This window comes from Aotus nancymaae, unplaced genomic scaffold (genome assembly GCF_030222135.1).
Source record: "Aotus nancymaae isolate 86718 unplaced genomic scaffold, 86718_ANA_hifiasm-v0.15.2.pri h1tg000021l, whole genome shotgun sequence".
Classification (NCBI taxonomy): Eukaryota; Metazoa; Chordata; class Mammalia; order Primates; family Aotidae; genus Aotus; species Aotus nancymaae.
Genome location: NW_026988433.1, coordinates 15978195 through 15992974, shown reverse-complemented (window position 1 = coordinate 15992974; position 14780 = coordinate 15978195). Strand labels below are relative to the sequence as shown.

Genomic DNA, 14780 nt, shown 5'->3' with positions numbered 1-14780 from the left:
GCCTGGCAGTCAAGCGGCAAGGAAACGCCTCCCAGAGGCCAGAAGGCTGGAGAACTCTGTTTGGGGGTCAAACTTGGTAAAATTGTTGCTTTCAATTTGCAGGGCGGAATCACTAGCCCTGCAGCCAGTCTAGAGAAAGCAACCAAAAGAGACAAGGAATACAAGGAACGTAGATTGCTCTTTGCTATTTATCACCAGGGAAACTGCTCAAACTCCTGGCATCACGTGATCCTCCCACCTCAGCCTCCCAAAGTTCTGGGACTACAGGTGTGAGACACTGCACCCAGCCAGATATTGTAATTATTACTATTCTACTACTTAACAAAAACATTTAAATTAAGTAAAATGACATAATTATACTTACTTTGTAGGAAAGAAAAACGGGAGTGAAGCAAAAATGTGCTGGTTTGAGAACTAAAATGGAAAAGAGACTGAAATCCCAGGTGTCCCATGTGCAAAAGGCCACTGCTTCTGCACAACAACGAGATGAGAATAAATACTGGCCACGCCGGTGGCTCACGCCTGTAATCTCAGCACCTTGGGAGGCCGAAGCAGGTGGATCGCTTGAGGCCAGGAGTTTGAGACAAGCCTGGTCAACACAGCAAAACTCTGTCTCTACTAAAAGTACAAAAATTAGCTGGGAGTGGTGGTGCACACCTGTAATCCCAGCTACTCAGGAGGCTGAGACACAAGAATTGCTTGAACCCAGGAAGCGGAGGTTGCAGTGAGCCAAAATCACACCACTGCACTCCAGCCTGGGTGACAGAGCAAGACTCTGTCTCAAAAAAAGAAAAAGAAAAAAAAGGCCGGGTATGGTGGTTCACGCCTGTAATCCCAGGACTTCGGAAGGCTGAGGCAGGCGAAACACAAGGTCATGAGATCAAGACCATCCTGGCAAACATGGTGAAACCCCGTCTCTACTAAAAATACAAAAATTAGCTGGGTGTGGTGGCATGCAACTGTAATCCCAGCTACTCGGGAGGGTGAGGCAGGAGAATCGCTTGAATCTGGGAGCTGAAGGTTGCAATGAGCTGAAATTGTGCCACTGCTCTCTAGCCTGGCGACAGAGTGAGGCTCCGACTTAAAAAAAGAAAAGAAAAAAAAGAAAATCACTGAACAACAAAGGCCCATTAAACACCTGTAATCAGCACTTTGGCAGGTGGATCGCCTGAGGTCAGGAGATTGTGACCTGCCTGATCAAATGGGGAAACCCAGTCTCTACTAAAAATACAAAATTAGCCATATGTGGTGGTGTGTGCCTGTAATCCCAGCCCCTTGGGTGGCTGAGCCAGGAGAGTCACTTAAGCTGGGAGACGCAGGTTGCAGTGAGCCAAGATTGCACCATTGCACTCCAGCCTGGGCAATAAGAGAGAAACTTGGTCTCAAAAAAAAAACCAACAAAAACATTTTTCACTTAAGCAGCAAGCCTCACCTTTGGTTAATATCAGATGAAGACAGCCACATTAAGTCAGGGGGAAGGGAGAGCCAAGAGGCGATAAAGCAGGCTGGAAAGTTCTGGAAAAGAATGCTGGCTATGATTACAGGCACCAACAGGTTAGTAGCCTGCTAAACTTTAGAGGGACTCATTGTCAGAGGAATCACAAGCTTGTTGTACAAGTAAGTAAATTAAAGTCTTGGACAGGCCCCTAAACCTTCACCCAGCAGGAAGTGGAATGTAAAAGTCGGCCAGCACCCAGGCAGGATGCACCCGACACTCACTGCTGAAGGGACCAGGGAGGAGAGACTTGAGGAAGAACTTCCCAGAGGTCAGGGATTTCCTCCTGGAGAGCAGTGAGGGCTTATGCAAGAAACGTCCCCCCTCCGCCATGATAAAGGCAGGGGTCTTCACAAGGTCCCCCCCAAGTGGGATTTCATCCCTGCAGAGACCAGCAACTTCTGTTTCTGTCTTTCTTTTTCCCAAATGGGAGTTCTTATTGCAGCTGCCTGTTCCTGCTTCACCTCTGAATGGGAACTGGGGATAGGGGATCCTGAAGGCGCCATACTGGGCTGATGCAGAGAACTTGCCAGGCCAGGGAAACTAGGCTGAGTGGGACACAGGGACCAAGGAGGGCTCTGGGTGTGGGGCACACACAAAATCAGTGCCCACCAAACCTTTTCTCTTCCTTCCGGAAGGAAGCCATTTGGCACCTCCTCTGGAACATGGGCGTGGCCGGGCACTTGAGATCTGGCTGTTGAGACAGAGGCAGTGCACGTGACCCACGTGGTGAGGTCTCCTCCCTGCTTCTGCAGCCATCTGCGGTGGAGACAGTGAGTGTACACAGACAGTGCCATCTGAAGGGCACCCCACTGCCAGCCACGTGCTACTGAGGCACGAGCGACTAAGCAGGAGACTGGAGAAATCTGTCTCCACGGACAGCCTGGTTTAAGCGTCCGTGGCTGTCTCCTGCTGTGGAGGAGCACACTGGAGTGGCCCGTGCAGTGGACCAGAGCTTCCACCCACACTGTTCCGTCTCCTTTCCCAGAACACAACTAGATGACGTCTCCTGCCTCCGTACAAAATGGGAGTGAATATAGGGAATGGCGCTTCCACACCGGCTCATGGAAGCTCCTAGATGGCCGCATCCCTCTGTGCTCACCCCATTTTGGGTTGGGTGGAGACGGACAGCCCCAGGGTACTCTGCCTCTAATGCCTGAACGAGGGCTGCCCTGACAGTCCATTCCCCTGCCCAGTATCATGGAAGCAAAAAAGTTCTATTGTGTTTGAGCCATTGTCACTTTTCGGGTCTATTTATTACAGAACTAGCATAGCGTTAATACAGTCGTTGCTATGTGGCCATAACACATATATTCTATAACTGCATATAATTTTATTCACCGAAGGAATGTGCTTTACCTTCAAGATTCTAAATTTTCAGAAATGCAACATTCAAGGTTAAAGTTTCTGCCAGACCAAGGCTAAACCATGGTGAGGTAGCTGCTTGCGCCAGAGAGTGTGGGTGTGACCAGCTTATCTCAGTGGTTCCTGGCGACTCAGGGACCACCTGGATTCCACATCTGGCTTCCCACCCACGCACAAACAGTACGACATGGGTTTCCTCTTTATCCAGTGGAATGCTAAGTGCCTACACCTAGCCGGGGTCAGCCAACTATGACCTGTGGGCATCATCTCACCTGCAGCCTGTTTTTGTGAAGCCCTTGAGCTAAGAATGTTGTTGACACTTTGAAAAACAGAGAACATGCTACAGTCTGTACGTGGCCTGCAAAGCCTAACATCTTTACTATCTGGCTCTGCCTTATAGGATTGTTGGGAGGATTACAAAGACTTTATTAGGCCAGGGCCTGGTTCGAAGTTAGCATGCCACACAAAATAATACGTACAGTACAGCTATTTATGTCTACTAAAAGAAACTGTCCCACATCCAGATTCTGCATTTTGTCCAGCTGATGTCTCTTCTTCCTTCCAAAAAATTAAAAAAAGACAAAATAAACAAAAACATGAAGAGCTGCATCTCGATCATCATGGTCAGATACTTTTCATTTAAAAAGCTGTTGGTAGTCTGAGTTCACTTACTTGGGAGTATGGACTAAGGAAGGAAATATTTCCCCTTTATAGCAAAGAGATCTGACATCAGCAACAGAAAGCCTGCAACACAGCAGTTCTCCTGTCTTCTCCACGGAGAAAGATCAAAACATTTAAAAATGAGAATGAGACTTTAAGTAGATAGTATGCCACGGAAAACTGAGCCGGCAAAAGGACTTAATGTGGTTTTCTCAATAGAATCATTTTGCCGTGTAAATGCAATTATAATGGGGATCTGTTAGGAATCTCAGGCAGGTGACATGAAAGCTGGCCTTTCAAAATCTGATTAGGTGGATTGTTTGCAAACACGACACCTGGCAAAACCGGTCTCATTCTAAGGTAGACTCATTTTGGACATAACTGATATCTCACTGAGACAGCTTCTCAAAGCATATCTGCAAACATGGGACCCCAGGGATGGGGCCTGTGTGTCAGGGGAGGGAAATTCTAGGGTTTAATACATCAAGATGTCACAACACGCTACATTCTTCTCTTAGAAAGTCATGATAGTACTGTGTGTTAAAGGCATGGAGAAACACCACCACAGTCAACTGACTTTGTTCAGCCTATAACATTTTTCCTCCCACATCTCACATAGTAGGTAGTGACATCACACAGAATTAGTGCTCTGGGGACACTTTGGACACACTGTATGCTGCGCAGCCATTCAAAACCACCGCAACAGAACGCACCAAGAACCTGGTTTTCTTTCAAAGCATGAGCAGTTCTCATTTTACAACAGGGGTCTTAACATAATTCAAGAAGTGCAATCTTTGCATGACAACCAGATATTCTCAAAGGTTACTAGCGAGCAGATAAAATTAATGGTGGGCAAGGAGGTCCTGGTTTAAAGGTAGGCTGTCTGCTCACCAATGCTAAGAAAATTTCAGCAGAGCATACTTCTCATATTTAGAGCCGAAGGGAGGTGAGAGACATTCTACTCTCATAGTGGCTGGGCTTTCCGTCCTGAAACGAAATTGGGCAGTCCATTTGCGTGGTTTCTCTGGATAAGTTCCATTTATTAATCATTGTACAAAAAAACCTTGGCATTCATTTGAGGAGAAAAGAAGTTGCTATATCCAAATAGTTAACATTTTAACATTGTGAAAGTTCTACTTTTGTAACAGGGCTTTTTAAAATGGAGAAAAGTTTTGGAAAATTTTTAAAAAGAAACTTATGATTTATTAGAGTACAGGATCCAAAACACATTTTTAGAAAAATATAAAGTGCCCAAATACCAACTTACACAGGTGATACAGGCTTCCTGGAGCCCCATGAAGCAGTCATGAAGAAACACATTTAAAAACAGTCTAGATACATATTTACAGTTGGGTCAGTAAAGGTAAAACCATCTTTCTTGGCTTTGATGTTTCTAAGAAAAAAGGAAATCAATCAAACCAGAAAACCAACAATTGTAACTCTCAGCATGCTCACAGTTTCTTATTAATGCATCTCATTAATATTAATTCCATATTATCTAATTTTCCCCTTTAAATGAGAGTAGTGTACAATCCTCCCAACCTCGGCGGGCCAGGTGCTGTGAGTGGTCACATTTCCAAACGCAGTTTCAAATCCTTTGACTCTGGATTTGAACTCATAAGGAACGTGAACAGTGGATAACAGCTAACTCAGGCTGGAGGAGCCGGGGCCAAATCCCCATCTCTTTCTAGTAACTGCTTAAAGCCTTCCCTTGCTATGAAGTGGTCTCAGGTGGCTTTCCTCGGTCACCCCAGGGTTTCCAAAGGGTAAACAGGCAGCAGTCATTCAACATGGGTGAGAATACTGCATGCAGATGGACAGACAGGCACACAGACAGGCCCCTAACACCCCGTTCACTACAGCAACTGCATTATTTTAAAAGTCGAGAGCAAAGTAACTAGGTCCTAACTCCAGAAGTTAGCGTCTATCAATTAATGACAAGATTAGCTCGCGTGAGAACTGGCAGGCCAGGAGGAGGAGGAACTCCAGAGCTGCATGAAGGCATGCAGGTACTCTGGGCTAAGTTACTGAGAACTTTGGGAAGGAGCCAGGGCCGTCTGAACACAGTCAGGCTTTCCCAGAAGACATCACAACAGGCTTCGTCCTGCTGCCATCAGGACCCTGGCAGCCTGGAAAAGCAGATTACAACACGCACATCTCCTTTCCCACGAGTCCAACACTCTTCAAATGAAAGACATTCTCTTTCTAACCTGCCGCATTTGAACAGGCCTTGAAATGACTCTAAGGAATAACAAGGGGTGTGAAACCACTTTTTTTCCCTTCAAAAACTTTTTTTTAAGGTTCACAAATTTTTCTTTTTTTCCTGATCACAAAAGCGAAGCCTCATTTTTGGGTCTTTGGAGACCAGGGAGGATGACTTCTAAGGGCAAACATTTAACATCAGATTTCTATGTCTTACTACAAAAAGAACCCATAGCTGATTTAAGACCTACTCCTGACACTGAAGTAGATTTTTTAAGTTAAAAAAGAAAAGTAGTCATTTAAAAGGGAGGAATTGTAGATGAATAAGGAAGAATCCACTCACAAAATTCACTATTATGCATTTTCTCAAAGAATTTTATGTAATAAAAAACTAATGATTTATAGAGATGTGCATAAACTCAAGAGAGAAATATGTAAGGGAAAAGTGTTATATTCCCATTTAAATAAAAAAAAAAAGATAAACACTTCAAATCTGTGTTTCACGTATTAGAAAAAAATAAATTCAAATGATTCTAATTACCATTAGCTTGTTAATGTCTCTGTCTCTATGATGCTGCCAAGATAGCACACAACTTTACCTCTGAATATGCAACTAAATTCAGGGTAAAAAGACACACAGTCCTCACTCGGGACTGCACATGTTCCACAGAGAAATCAGAAGGAAATTATTGCAAATGCATAACCCCATCTGTCCAGCCAAGGAAATGTTCTAAGACAAATGCAGACAGACGGGGGAATGGAGTGAATACAAAGAATGATTATAGGCGCGTCGACTGTGAGACCTCATGAAGACAGAATGTCACGAACTGTCACCACAGGACAAGCATACAAGCCATGCCACTGACACAGTGCCTTTCAGATTAATTCACTAGTGTAGGCGGAGAGCAACATTGTCTTTGCAGCTGGGGGAGAGCACACAGTACTTAAACTTAGTAGGAGGCAACCAGCACTACTGGTGGAGTGGCTTTCCTGGTGCAGCGGGTCCCGAGGGCTCCGTGGAGACATCTTCTTCCGGAGTCCCGTTCTCTTGGAAGATAGCAGCAGCAGCAAAGGTGCAATGTCCTCTCTAGACTTTACTCATCTATGTTCTCTTTCTTTGCACTGTAAATATTCTGCACCGTTTCATAGACAAACTCCAGATCTTCTGGATACCGGATCTCCAGCTCTGCGTTTGGGATGTAGTGAGTGCCAGTAAACTCTGAGAAATAGCGTCCCACGTCAGGGTGTGAGATTTCTTGAGGCTCCACATTATATTCCAAATTTTCTGTTGGTAAAGAGGCACATGGGCATTCTCATTACAGTGTCAATTTCTGCAGCACCTTTTATCCAGAGAACCTCCCATCACCCCTTCCAGGTGGCATTTTTGAGCTGTAGAAGGGAAGGCTGAAGATGTTTATGGAGCCAGGAGTGGGTAATGGGAAAAGGGCAGCGAGTGGCAATCACAAGAAGGTGGGCAGTGGTATGGGTCCCCCAAAAGCTCCCCATGGAACAGCCGATTTTCCAAATCTCTGAGCAGGATGTCTGGCTCCAGCAAAACTCCAACAGTCTCTTAGGAACCGGCAAACAACAGACTCACTAGGTCTCTGACTGGACAATGGGACAAGATTATCCCTGCCTGCTCCTTTTTTGGCAGTGGCTAAGTTTCTGAAACTGCCACATCACGTGGTGACATCTCATACCGGCTACCACTCTCCTCTATTCACAGGAGTCCCTCACGCAGACCACACTTTCCACCCAAGCTCCTTCCAGCACTGGCCCTGGGCTTCCAACAGAGAGCAGCCTCTTTCCAGGGCTGCTGTGAGACCAGGGATGAATGGAAGGTGGTTGCACCTCCAGATCCCACGTGGATATCAGCTGTTATTATCTGTACATCTCTTGGGAAAATCATGCTACCTCCTCTCCCTGTTCTCTATTTTGCCACTAGAGAAACAGAAAATAAGGTTGGGTGTAGTGGCTCATGCCTGTAATCCCAGCACTCTGGAAGGCCTAGGTGGGTGAATCACCTGAGGTCAGGAGTTTGAGACCAGCTTAACTAACATGGTGAAATCCCATCTTTACTAAAAATACAAAAAACTAGCCAGACATGGTGGTGCATGCCTATAGTTCCAGCTACACAGGAGGCTGAGGCAGGAGAACTGCTTGAACCTGGGAGACGGGGATTGCAGCGAGCCACTGCACTACGGCCTGGACAACAAGGGCGAAACTCCCTCTCAAAAAAAAAAAAAAAAAAAAAAAAAGACTGTAAAAATGAAATAATAAAAAAAAAAGCCAGGTGCAATGGCTCACACCTATAATCCCAGCACTTTGGGAGGCCGAGGTGGGTAGATCATGAGGTCAGGAGTTCAAGACCAGCCTGGTCAACATGGTGAAACCCCATCTACTAAAAATACAAAAATTAGTCTCGCATGGTGGCAGGTGCCTGTAATCCCAGCTACTTGGGAAGCTGAGGCAGAGAACTGCTTGAACCAGGAAGGCAGTAGTACGCCAAGATTGCGCCACAGCACTCCAGCCTGGGTGACAGAGCCAGACTCCAGCCAGACTCCATCTCAAAAGGGAAAAAAAAGGATAATGCAGGCAAGGTATTTAAAAAGCTGAAATCCTTTAACATGGTTCCCGACCTCCCCAGAATAACTGAGATCCTGCCAGCTAAAGGATGGTGCTTTGTGAGCCCTTCTTGGCTGGCCATGGAGGCCTGGCCCAAGAGTGGGTGTGGCCCCTGATCCAGAAGGCCAGCCATGCTCTCCATGACCTGGCACCGGAAGGGAGCTGGACGGGGCAGATCCTCCCATTGCGACTGTGTCTCCAGGGCACCCCAGTTCCGATCACTCCAAAGCCATCCTTTGCACTGCCCATCACTCAAATGAACGCAAGTGGGTCTATAAATTAATACAAGTAAGGCCAATCCATGGGCTCACCGAAACAGTGTGGCACATTATTTCTTAAACAGCTTGGTTAAACATCCTGAAACACAAAGTCAGGGAATCCGAGGCCATGCATCCTCGAAGTACACAGGATGAACTCAGGCATCTTTCTGAAGCACTGACTTTAACTGGTATTTGTCTTTGGGGAGAGGGGGAAAGAGTTGTATGACTCAAATCTGTAATTTTTTTTTTAACCACAAAATAGGAGGAGCTGAAGATTGCGCTAATATGTTGTTTTAGGCTGTTTCTGCAGACTGTGACCAGCAACAGAACTGTTTAAATAAATCGGTACTGCTGAGGAAGTCACAGGCACGTCATGTGCAAAGATGAATGTATGGAGGTTGTCTATCCTAACAGTACTTATGCTGGAATAAACGTAAGAGCAGGGTAAACGTCCAAGTATAGGTCACTGTGTGAATAAATGACGGCACATTAATTCAGCAAAGCTGGAGGCGCCATGAAAATGCGTAACAGGTTTGTAAGAGCCTCCAAGAAAGGTGGGTTAAAAAAAGCCTGTACCACCGGGAAAGGGCCTGGAAGACGGATCAGGGGTTGCTCCATGATGTGGCACAGTAACAGAGTTTAAACTGGGCACTTACAATGTGCCAGACCCCACAGTGGAGTCACAGGCACCCTCCCACATAACCCCGGAAAGAGCCCTCTTCTGCCGTTGAGTGGGCTGCCCAAGGATTTAACCCCAGACTCAAACCACAGTCCCATTCCAGAGCTGAAGGGAACCAGATGTAAGAAAAACCCAACAGTCAGGAGACAGCCGGGAGGGTAGAGGAGGGGATGGCTAGACTCAGAGCACACCGCTGCCCCGAAAGAGACGCTCCAGTCCACATTACACACAGGAGCCTGTGGTTCTAGGACCTCCCACTTTTTCCAGAAGGAAATCGAGTTATCCGCCAACTCTAATCTCTCTACTGTCACTAGTAGGTCTCTAGAGATGATTTTCTCTGTATTTTTCAAATGTTAGACTTGGGAAAAATCAATAAATGTTAAAAACCAACAAACAAAAACTGCTGCAAATGTTTCAGAATGACACTGGCTAAGATGCCTTTTCTGTCCACCCACAGCTGCCACCTCCCTCTGCACATCCCATAACAGGAGAAACCAATTAGCAAGGCATCTTTTCCTTGAGGAGGCTTATGGTAACATGACCACAACCTGGTACTTTAACCAGGCCAGCTGCCAGGGCCCTTGTGTTTGAATTTTCTTTTTTCTTTTTTGTAGAGGCAGGGTCTGGCTACATTGCCCCAGCTGGTTCCAAACTCCTGGGCTCAAATGATCCTTCTGTGTCGGTTTCCCAAAGTGCTGGGATTTTAAGTGTGAGCACCACACCCAGCTATGTTTGGATGTTCTTGCAGAGCTGCACAGAAATAATAGAGGGAGGGTACAGAATCTGGGATACCATCGAGACAAAATCCCCTTTGCTCTAAGGGAACCAGTGTTACCTGTCATTGGTAGGCAGGACATAGACTGTGAAGTACAGATAATTCAAGCAGGTAATTTAGAATAACTGCTTTGTTGCCAGTTCATCTGGAGCAGTAGTTCTCATCTGGAAGCTCTTTCACTACCAAAGGGACATCTGTGAGGTCTGAAGACAATTTTGGTTATCGTAATGACAGCTGCTACCAGCTCATAGTGGATAGAGGCCAGGGATGCTGCTAAGTACCCTACAATGCACAGGACGGCCCCCCACAAATGGTTATTTTGACCAAAATGTGCCTAGTGCCGGGCTGAGAAGAGCCCAGCCCTGTGCTTCAGCAATGCTCCTTCTCCTCCACATTTTCCTTTCTATGTATTATCAAGGCACAGCCTGTTGTTGGTAACATTCAGCTTCTGTTGGGAGGAGGAAAGAAGGGGCAACTCAGGTTATCATCCACAGATCTGCCAGGGCAACCTGACCCAACAGCTACTGCACAGAATTCTGAACATGGGCCCAGAACAAGACACAAGCAAAGTCCAGGCAGGAACGCTGGGAAACCAGGTAAGAGTTAAATGACAGCCCGCGAGGTTCCTCCCAGCTCCATTCCTGGCTGTTCAAGAGGAACAAAGATTGGATTCGGTGCATTTACAGGCCTGGGCTCCTACCTTGCTTAGAAGCAGAACAGAAAATAATTAACAACAGAATGAAGTTGGCGACTATGCATTATGAAAGAAAAATGAATGCCAATCCACAGGTTTTCACAAAATTTACTTTTTAAAAAAATGATAAATCTAAGTAACACAAAACTTAATTAAAACATGAACCAGGTACTACTTAAAAGCACTGAAAAATCCTGAGAAATCTTCCAGGATTCCCTTGAAGTTTTCAGAGAAATCTGTCTGCTTATTTTAAATCTTCAGCTACCCCAAAATATATGAATAGATGCTATGGAAACACTACCCATGAGTCCTCTGTGGGCACCTGTCCTGTCCTGATCCCGTCCTCCTCTCCAAGAGAAAAGCACCATCAGTGTAAGTGTCTTTCCAGTCCTTCTCCTATGAGCACACACATATGCATCGAAATACCCTAGATATACTTAAAATTTGGTATTGCTTTATGTGTGTTTACTTATACAGAACGTATTCTAAGCACTCGCCTACAACTGGCTTACTCAGTTGCAGGTTAGTAATCATTCCAGTCTGCACAGACCCCAGGCTACTAGATGAGTCCTTATGAATGACAACTGTCTTGCTCTTTTAACAAGGGGGCCACAGGCCTCCTTGCACACGTTTGGAGGGATGGAGGTGGAACTGCTAGGCTGGAAGAGAACGTGTGCTTGAGATGTTTGCAATTTGAAAGCGAGGGCCAAAGCATCCTCTGACATGTTTGTGCCAACCCCCACCCCCATGCAGGGGATCCACACCTACCTCACCATACTTGCCCGTAGGTGCAGATGGCCACGGAGTGTGTGTGTGTGTGTGTGTGTCTGAGGTGGGGAGGACTGTATGGGTGGAACGTTGAGTTTGGAAATGTCAAATAAGTTATGGAAAAGGGAATCAATGTTTGTCGAGGACACGTCATCTATCAAGCAGTGTACGAGGTGCCTCACCATTACAGATGAAACCTAAGAATGAGATTTTCACATGGTAGTTGAATTCCTGGCCTTCCAACATGGCGGCTGACCTAGACAAGGAGCATCTGTGACACTCTGCACAGCATCTGAGAAGTCCAGAAGGAGGTGGGGACAGGAGGGACAGCTCTCCCACCCAGTGTCATTAAAGTATCAAAGCGCGCCCCCTAGTGGGAACAAAACATTACACACATGCAAGATGCTGGACATCCCATTAGGGTTTAGCTCGTAAGATTGAACACACTGGGGGAAGAATCCTCTTCATTGTACAAACTAAAACTGTTTGAAGATGTCATATATGTATGTGATTTCTAATTCACTCTTCAACTCTTTGTGCAGAGTTAGTAATTAGAAAAGCAGGATCACTGGAGCCAAAGGCTGAAAATTTAGATCAAGAAAAGTTTTTAAAAAATACATTTCAGGCCAGGCGCCGTGGCTCACACCTGTAATCCCAGCACTTAGGGAGGCTGAGGCAGGCAGATCATGAGGTCAGAAATTCAAGACTAGCCTGGCCAACATAGTGAAACCCTGTCTCTACTAAAAATACAAAAATTAGCCAGGTGTGGTGGCTGTAATCACAGCTACTCGGGAGGCTGAGGCAGCAGAATAGCTTGAACCTAGAAGGCGGACATTGTAGTGAGCTGAGATCGCATCACTGCACTCCAGCCTGGGCAACAAGAGTGAAATTCCATCTCAAAAAAAAAAAAACCACTTCATAAAAACACATTAACCCAGAAATGTTTGAAAACATATTTAATATGTGTTTTTGAAATTTAGCCTCTCACTGGCTAAAAACAGGCTAATGAGCATAAAATTGTCCCATGTGATTATAACACACTGAGTAAATAAAAACCCAGGAGTCTATGGCAGGGACAGGGGCAGGGGAGGATAGATAGGGAGGGGGAAGGGAGAGGCAGGGAGGAAGGTCTCTCTCTTGTTCACTGAAGTAGAGAGAGTAACAGTGGTGGAAAAACCACCACTCGGCAGTTCTCATATAATGATCTAGGCAAGGATATTCAAAAAGTGCTGGAACTAACCATGAATTTGAAGGTCACTAGGGAACAGGATTTTCACAGGCTGCCACAGAATGACCACACGGATTTCTCGTAAATTGAAATAGTGAGTCATTATCTTAGTCAAGTGACCAAACTCAGCATCACTCACAGGCGGCCCTGATGAGACCCAATGGGAAGCACGTGGCAAAATATCCTCCCCAAGAATTCTTATTCCGATCTAATCAGGCCTCAGACTTTACTCCCAGATTACAGACAACATACAGTTAAGGAACTAATGACACAAATACAAAACGTTATACAATTTACAAGACAATGGCCAGGCCTGGTGGCTCACGCCTGTAATCTCAACACTTTGAGAGGCCAAGGTGGGCAGAATGCTCCAGTCCAGGAGTTTGAGACCAGCCTGGGCCACATGGTGGAACCCCGTCTCTACAAAAGATACAAAAAATAGCCAGGTGTGGTGGTGCATTCCTGTAGTCCCAGCTACTTGGGAGGCTGAGCTGGAAGGATCGCTTGAGCCCAGGAAGTCAAGGCTGCAGTGACTCATGTTCGCACCACTATGCTCCAGCCTGGGCAACAGAGCAAGACCCTGTCTCAAAAAACAAACAAAAAACATTTACAAGACAACCAGTCTGGATTCTTCAAATATGAAAAAGGGGAAAAAATAATGACGAATGAGGAACTGTCTTTAATAAGAGAGATTAAAGAGAAAAAACAACCAAATGCAGTGAATGAATTCTGGTTGGATTCCGATTTTTTAAAAATACTAGCAAAAAATGGGTATAAGGTTATTTTGTGACAATTGAGAAATCTGAAAACTGTTAAATATTATAAAATAATTGTTACTTGTTAGGTGTGATAATGTAATTGTGGTTATGCAGAGAAATGTCCTTATACTTAGACATAATTCAGTATTTAGATTATGTCTGCAATATTCTTTCAAATGGTGCAGCAAAAAACTAAAATCTCTATACATAAAGCAAATATCTGAATCATTCACTGTTCAATCGACTGGAGGGTAACTGGGGTATTTGATGTATTCTTTTAACTGTTCCATGTGTTTGAAAATGTTCTTCATTCCAAACTTGTTAAAAAAAAAAAAAAAAAAGTCCGGGCATGGTGGACTGTCATCCCAGCACTTTGGGAGACCAAGGTGGGCGGATCACCTGAGGTCAGAAATTTGAGACCAGCCTGACCAATATGATGAAACCCCATCTGTACTAAAAATACAAAAATCAGCTGGGTGTGGTGGCATGTGCCTTTAATCCTAGCTACTTGGGAGGCTGAGACAGAATTCTCGAACCTGGGAGGTGGAGGTTGCAGTGAGCCGAGACTGTGCCATTGTACTCCATCCTGGGCAACAAGAGTGAAACTGTGTCTTGGGGGAAAAAAAACGGGGGGTCTCATTCACTACACTTCCCCCTCATCTCACTGCTGTGTGTCTATGTACTGCTGTCTCTCCAGGACAGATTCCCTCCCCCATCTGAACACGAGCATCTCCCAGGGGAGTAGCATGGCACTGGGAGCTGGGACACACCCCGGGTGAGCAGGAGCTTGGCAGTCAAGGAACTTCGCAAGCTCTCACTGGGCGAGGGGCAGAGTATTCAAGAGGAAATAGTGGATGTGAAAGACAGGGAAGGACACGGTTTCACGAAGTACAGAGTGGGACAAATGACCTGATCTTCAGAGGTGGGGAAGGGGCAGGGGTGAGAAGAGCTTCTAGAAGGAAATGATGGGAAACCAGCAGGTAAGTCAGGGAAGCCTATCAGTTAGGGGTAGCTAACCGTGTGAAGACCTGAAGGTGAGCAAGAATGATGACTTCAAGGAAGACAATCTGAAGTGGGCTGGAGCATGCTGGTGGTGGGAACAGCCTTGGGGTGGTAAGGGGAGGGCCAGGTCCCTAGGGGCTGGTAAAGCATTCTGCACTGCTGATAAGAAACTCCCGATGGTCAGTCAGTTCAAGCAGCAAGTGGCCGGGTCCAGGGACATGCTGGGAAGATCTTCTTGCTGTTGCTAAGGGAAATGCCCGGTTGGGGGC

The 14780-nt window shown here is 45.8% G+C and overlaps 1 protein-coding gene and 1 long non-coding RNA gene across 3 annotated transcripts in view; one reads left to right on the top strand and one right to left on the bottom strand.

Annotated features, from left to right (window-relative positions):
- Positions 1–2229, top strand: part of LOC105728570 (uncharacterized) — a 38119-nt gene extending 35890 nt beyond the window's left edge. Inside the window, exon 3 of the long non-coding RNA XR_001110062.3 lies at positions 2134–2229. This is a non-coding gene — a long non-coding RNA (uncharacterized LOC105728570). The remainder of the gene's footprint in view (positions 1–2133) is intronic.
- Positions 2230–4536: 2307 nt separating this feature from the next.
- Positions 4537–14780, bottom strand: part of FBXO21 (F-box protein 21) — a 45297-nt gene continuing 35053 nt past the window's right edge. For both annotated transcript variants that reach the window (XM_012468993.3, XM_012468994.3), the window contains exon 12: positions 4537–7007. In XM_012468993.3, coding sequence (XP_012324416.1) covers positions 6817–7007 — 191 coding nt within the window. In that variant the 3' untranslated portion in view covers positions 4537–6816. The remainder of the gene's footprint in view (positions 7008–14780) is intronic.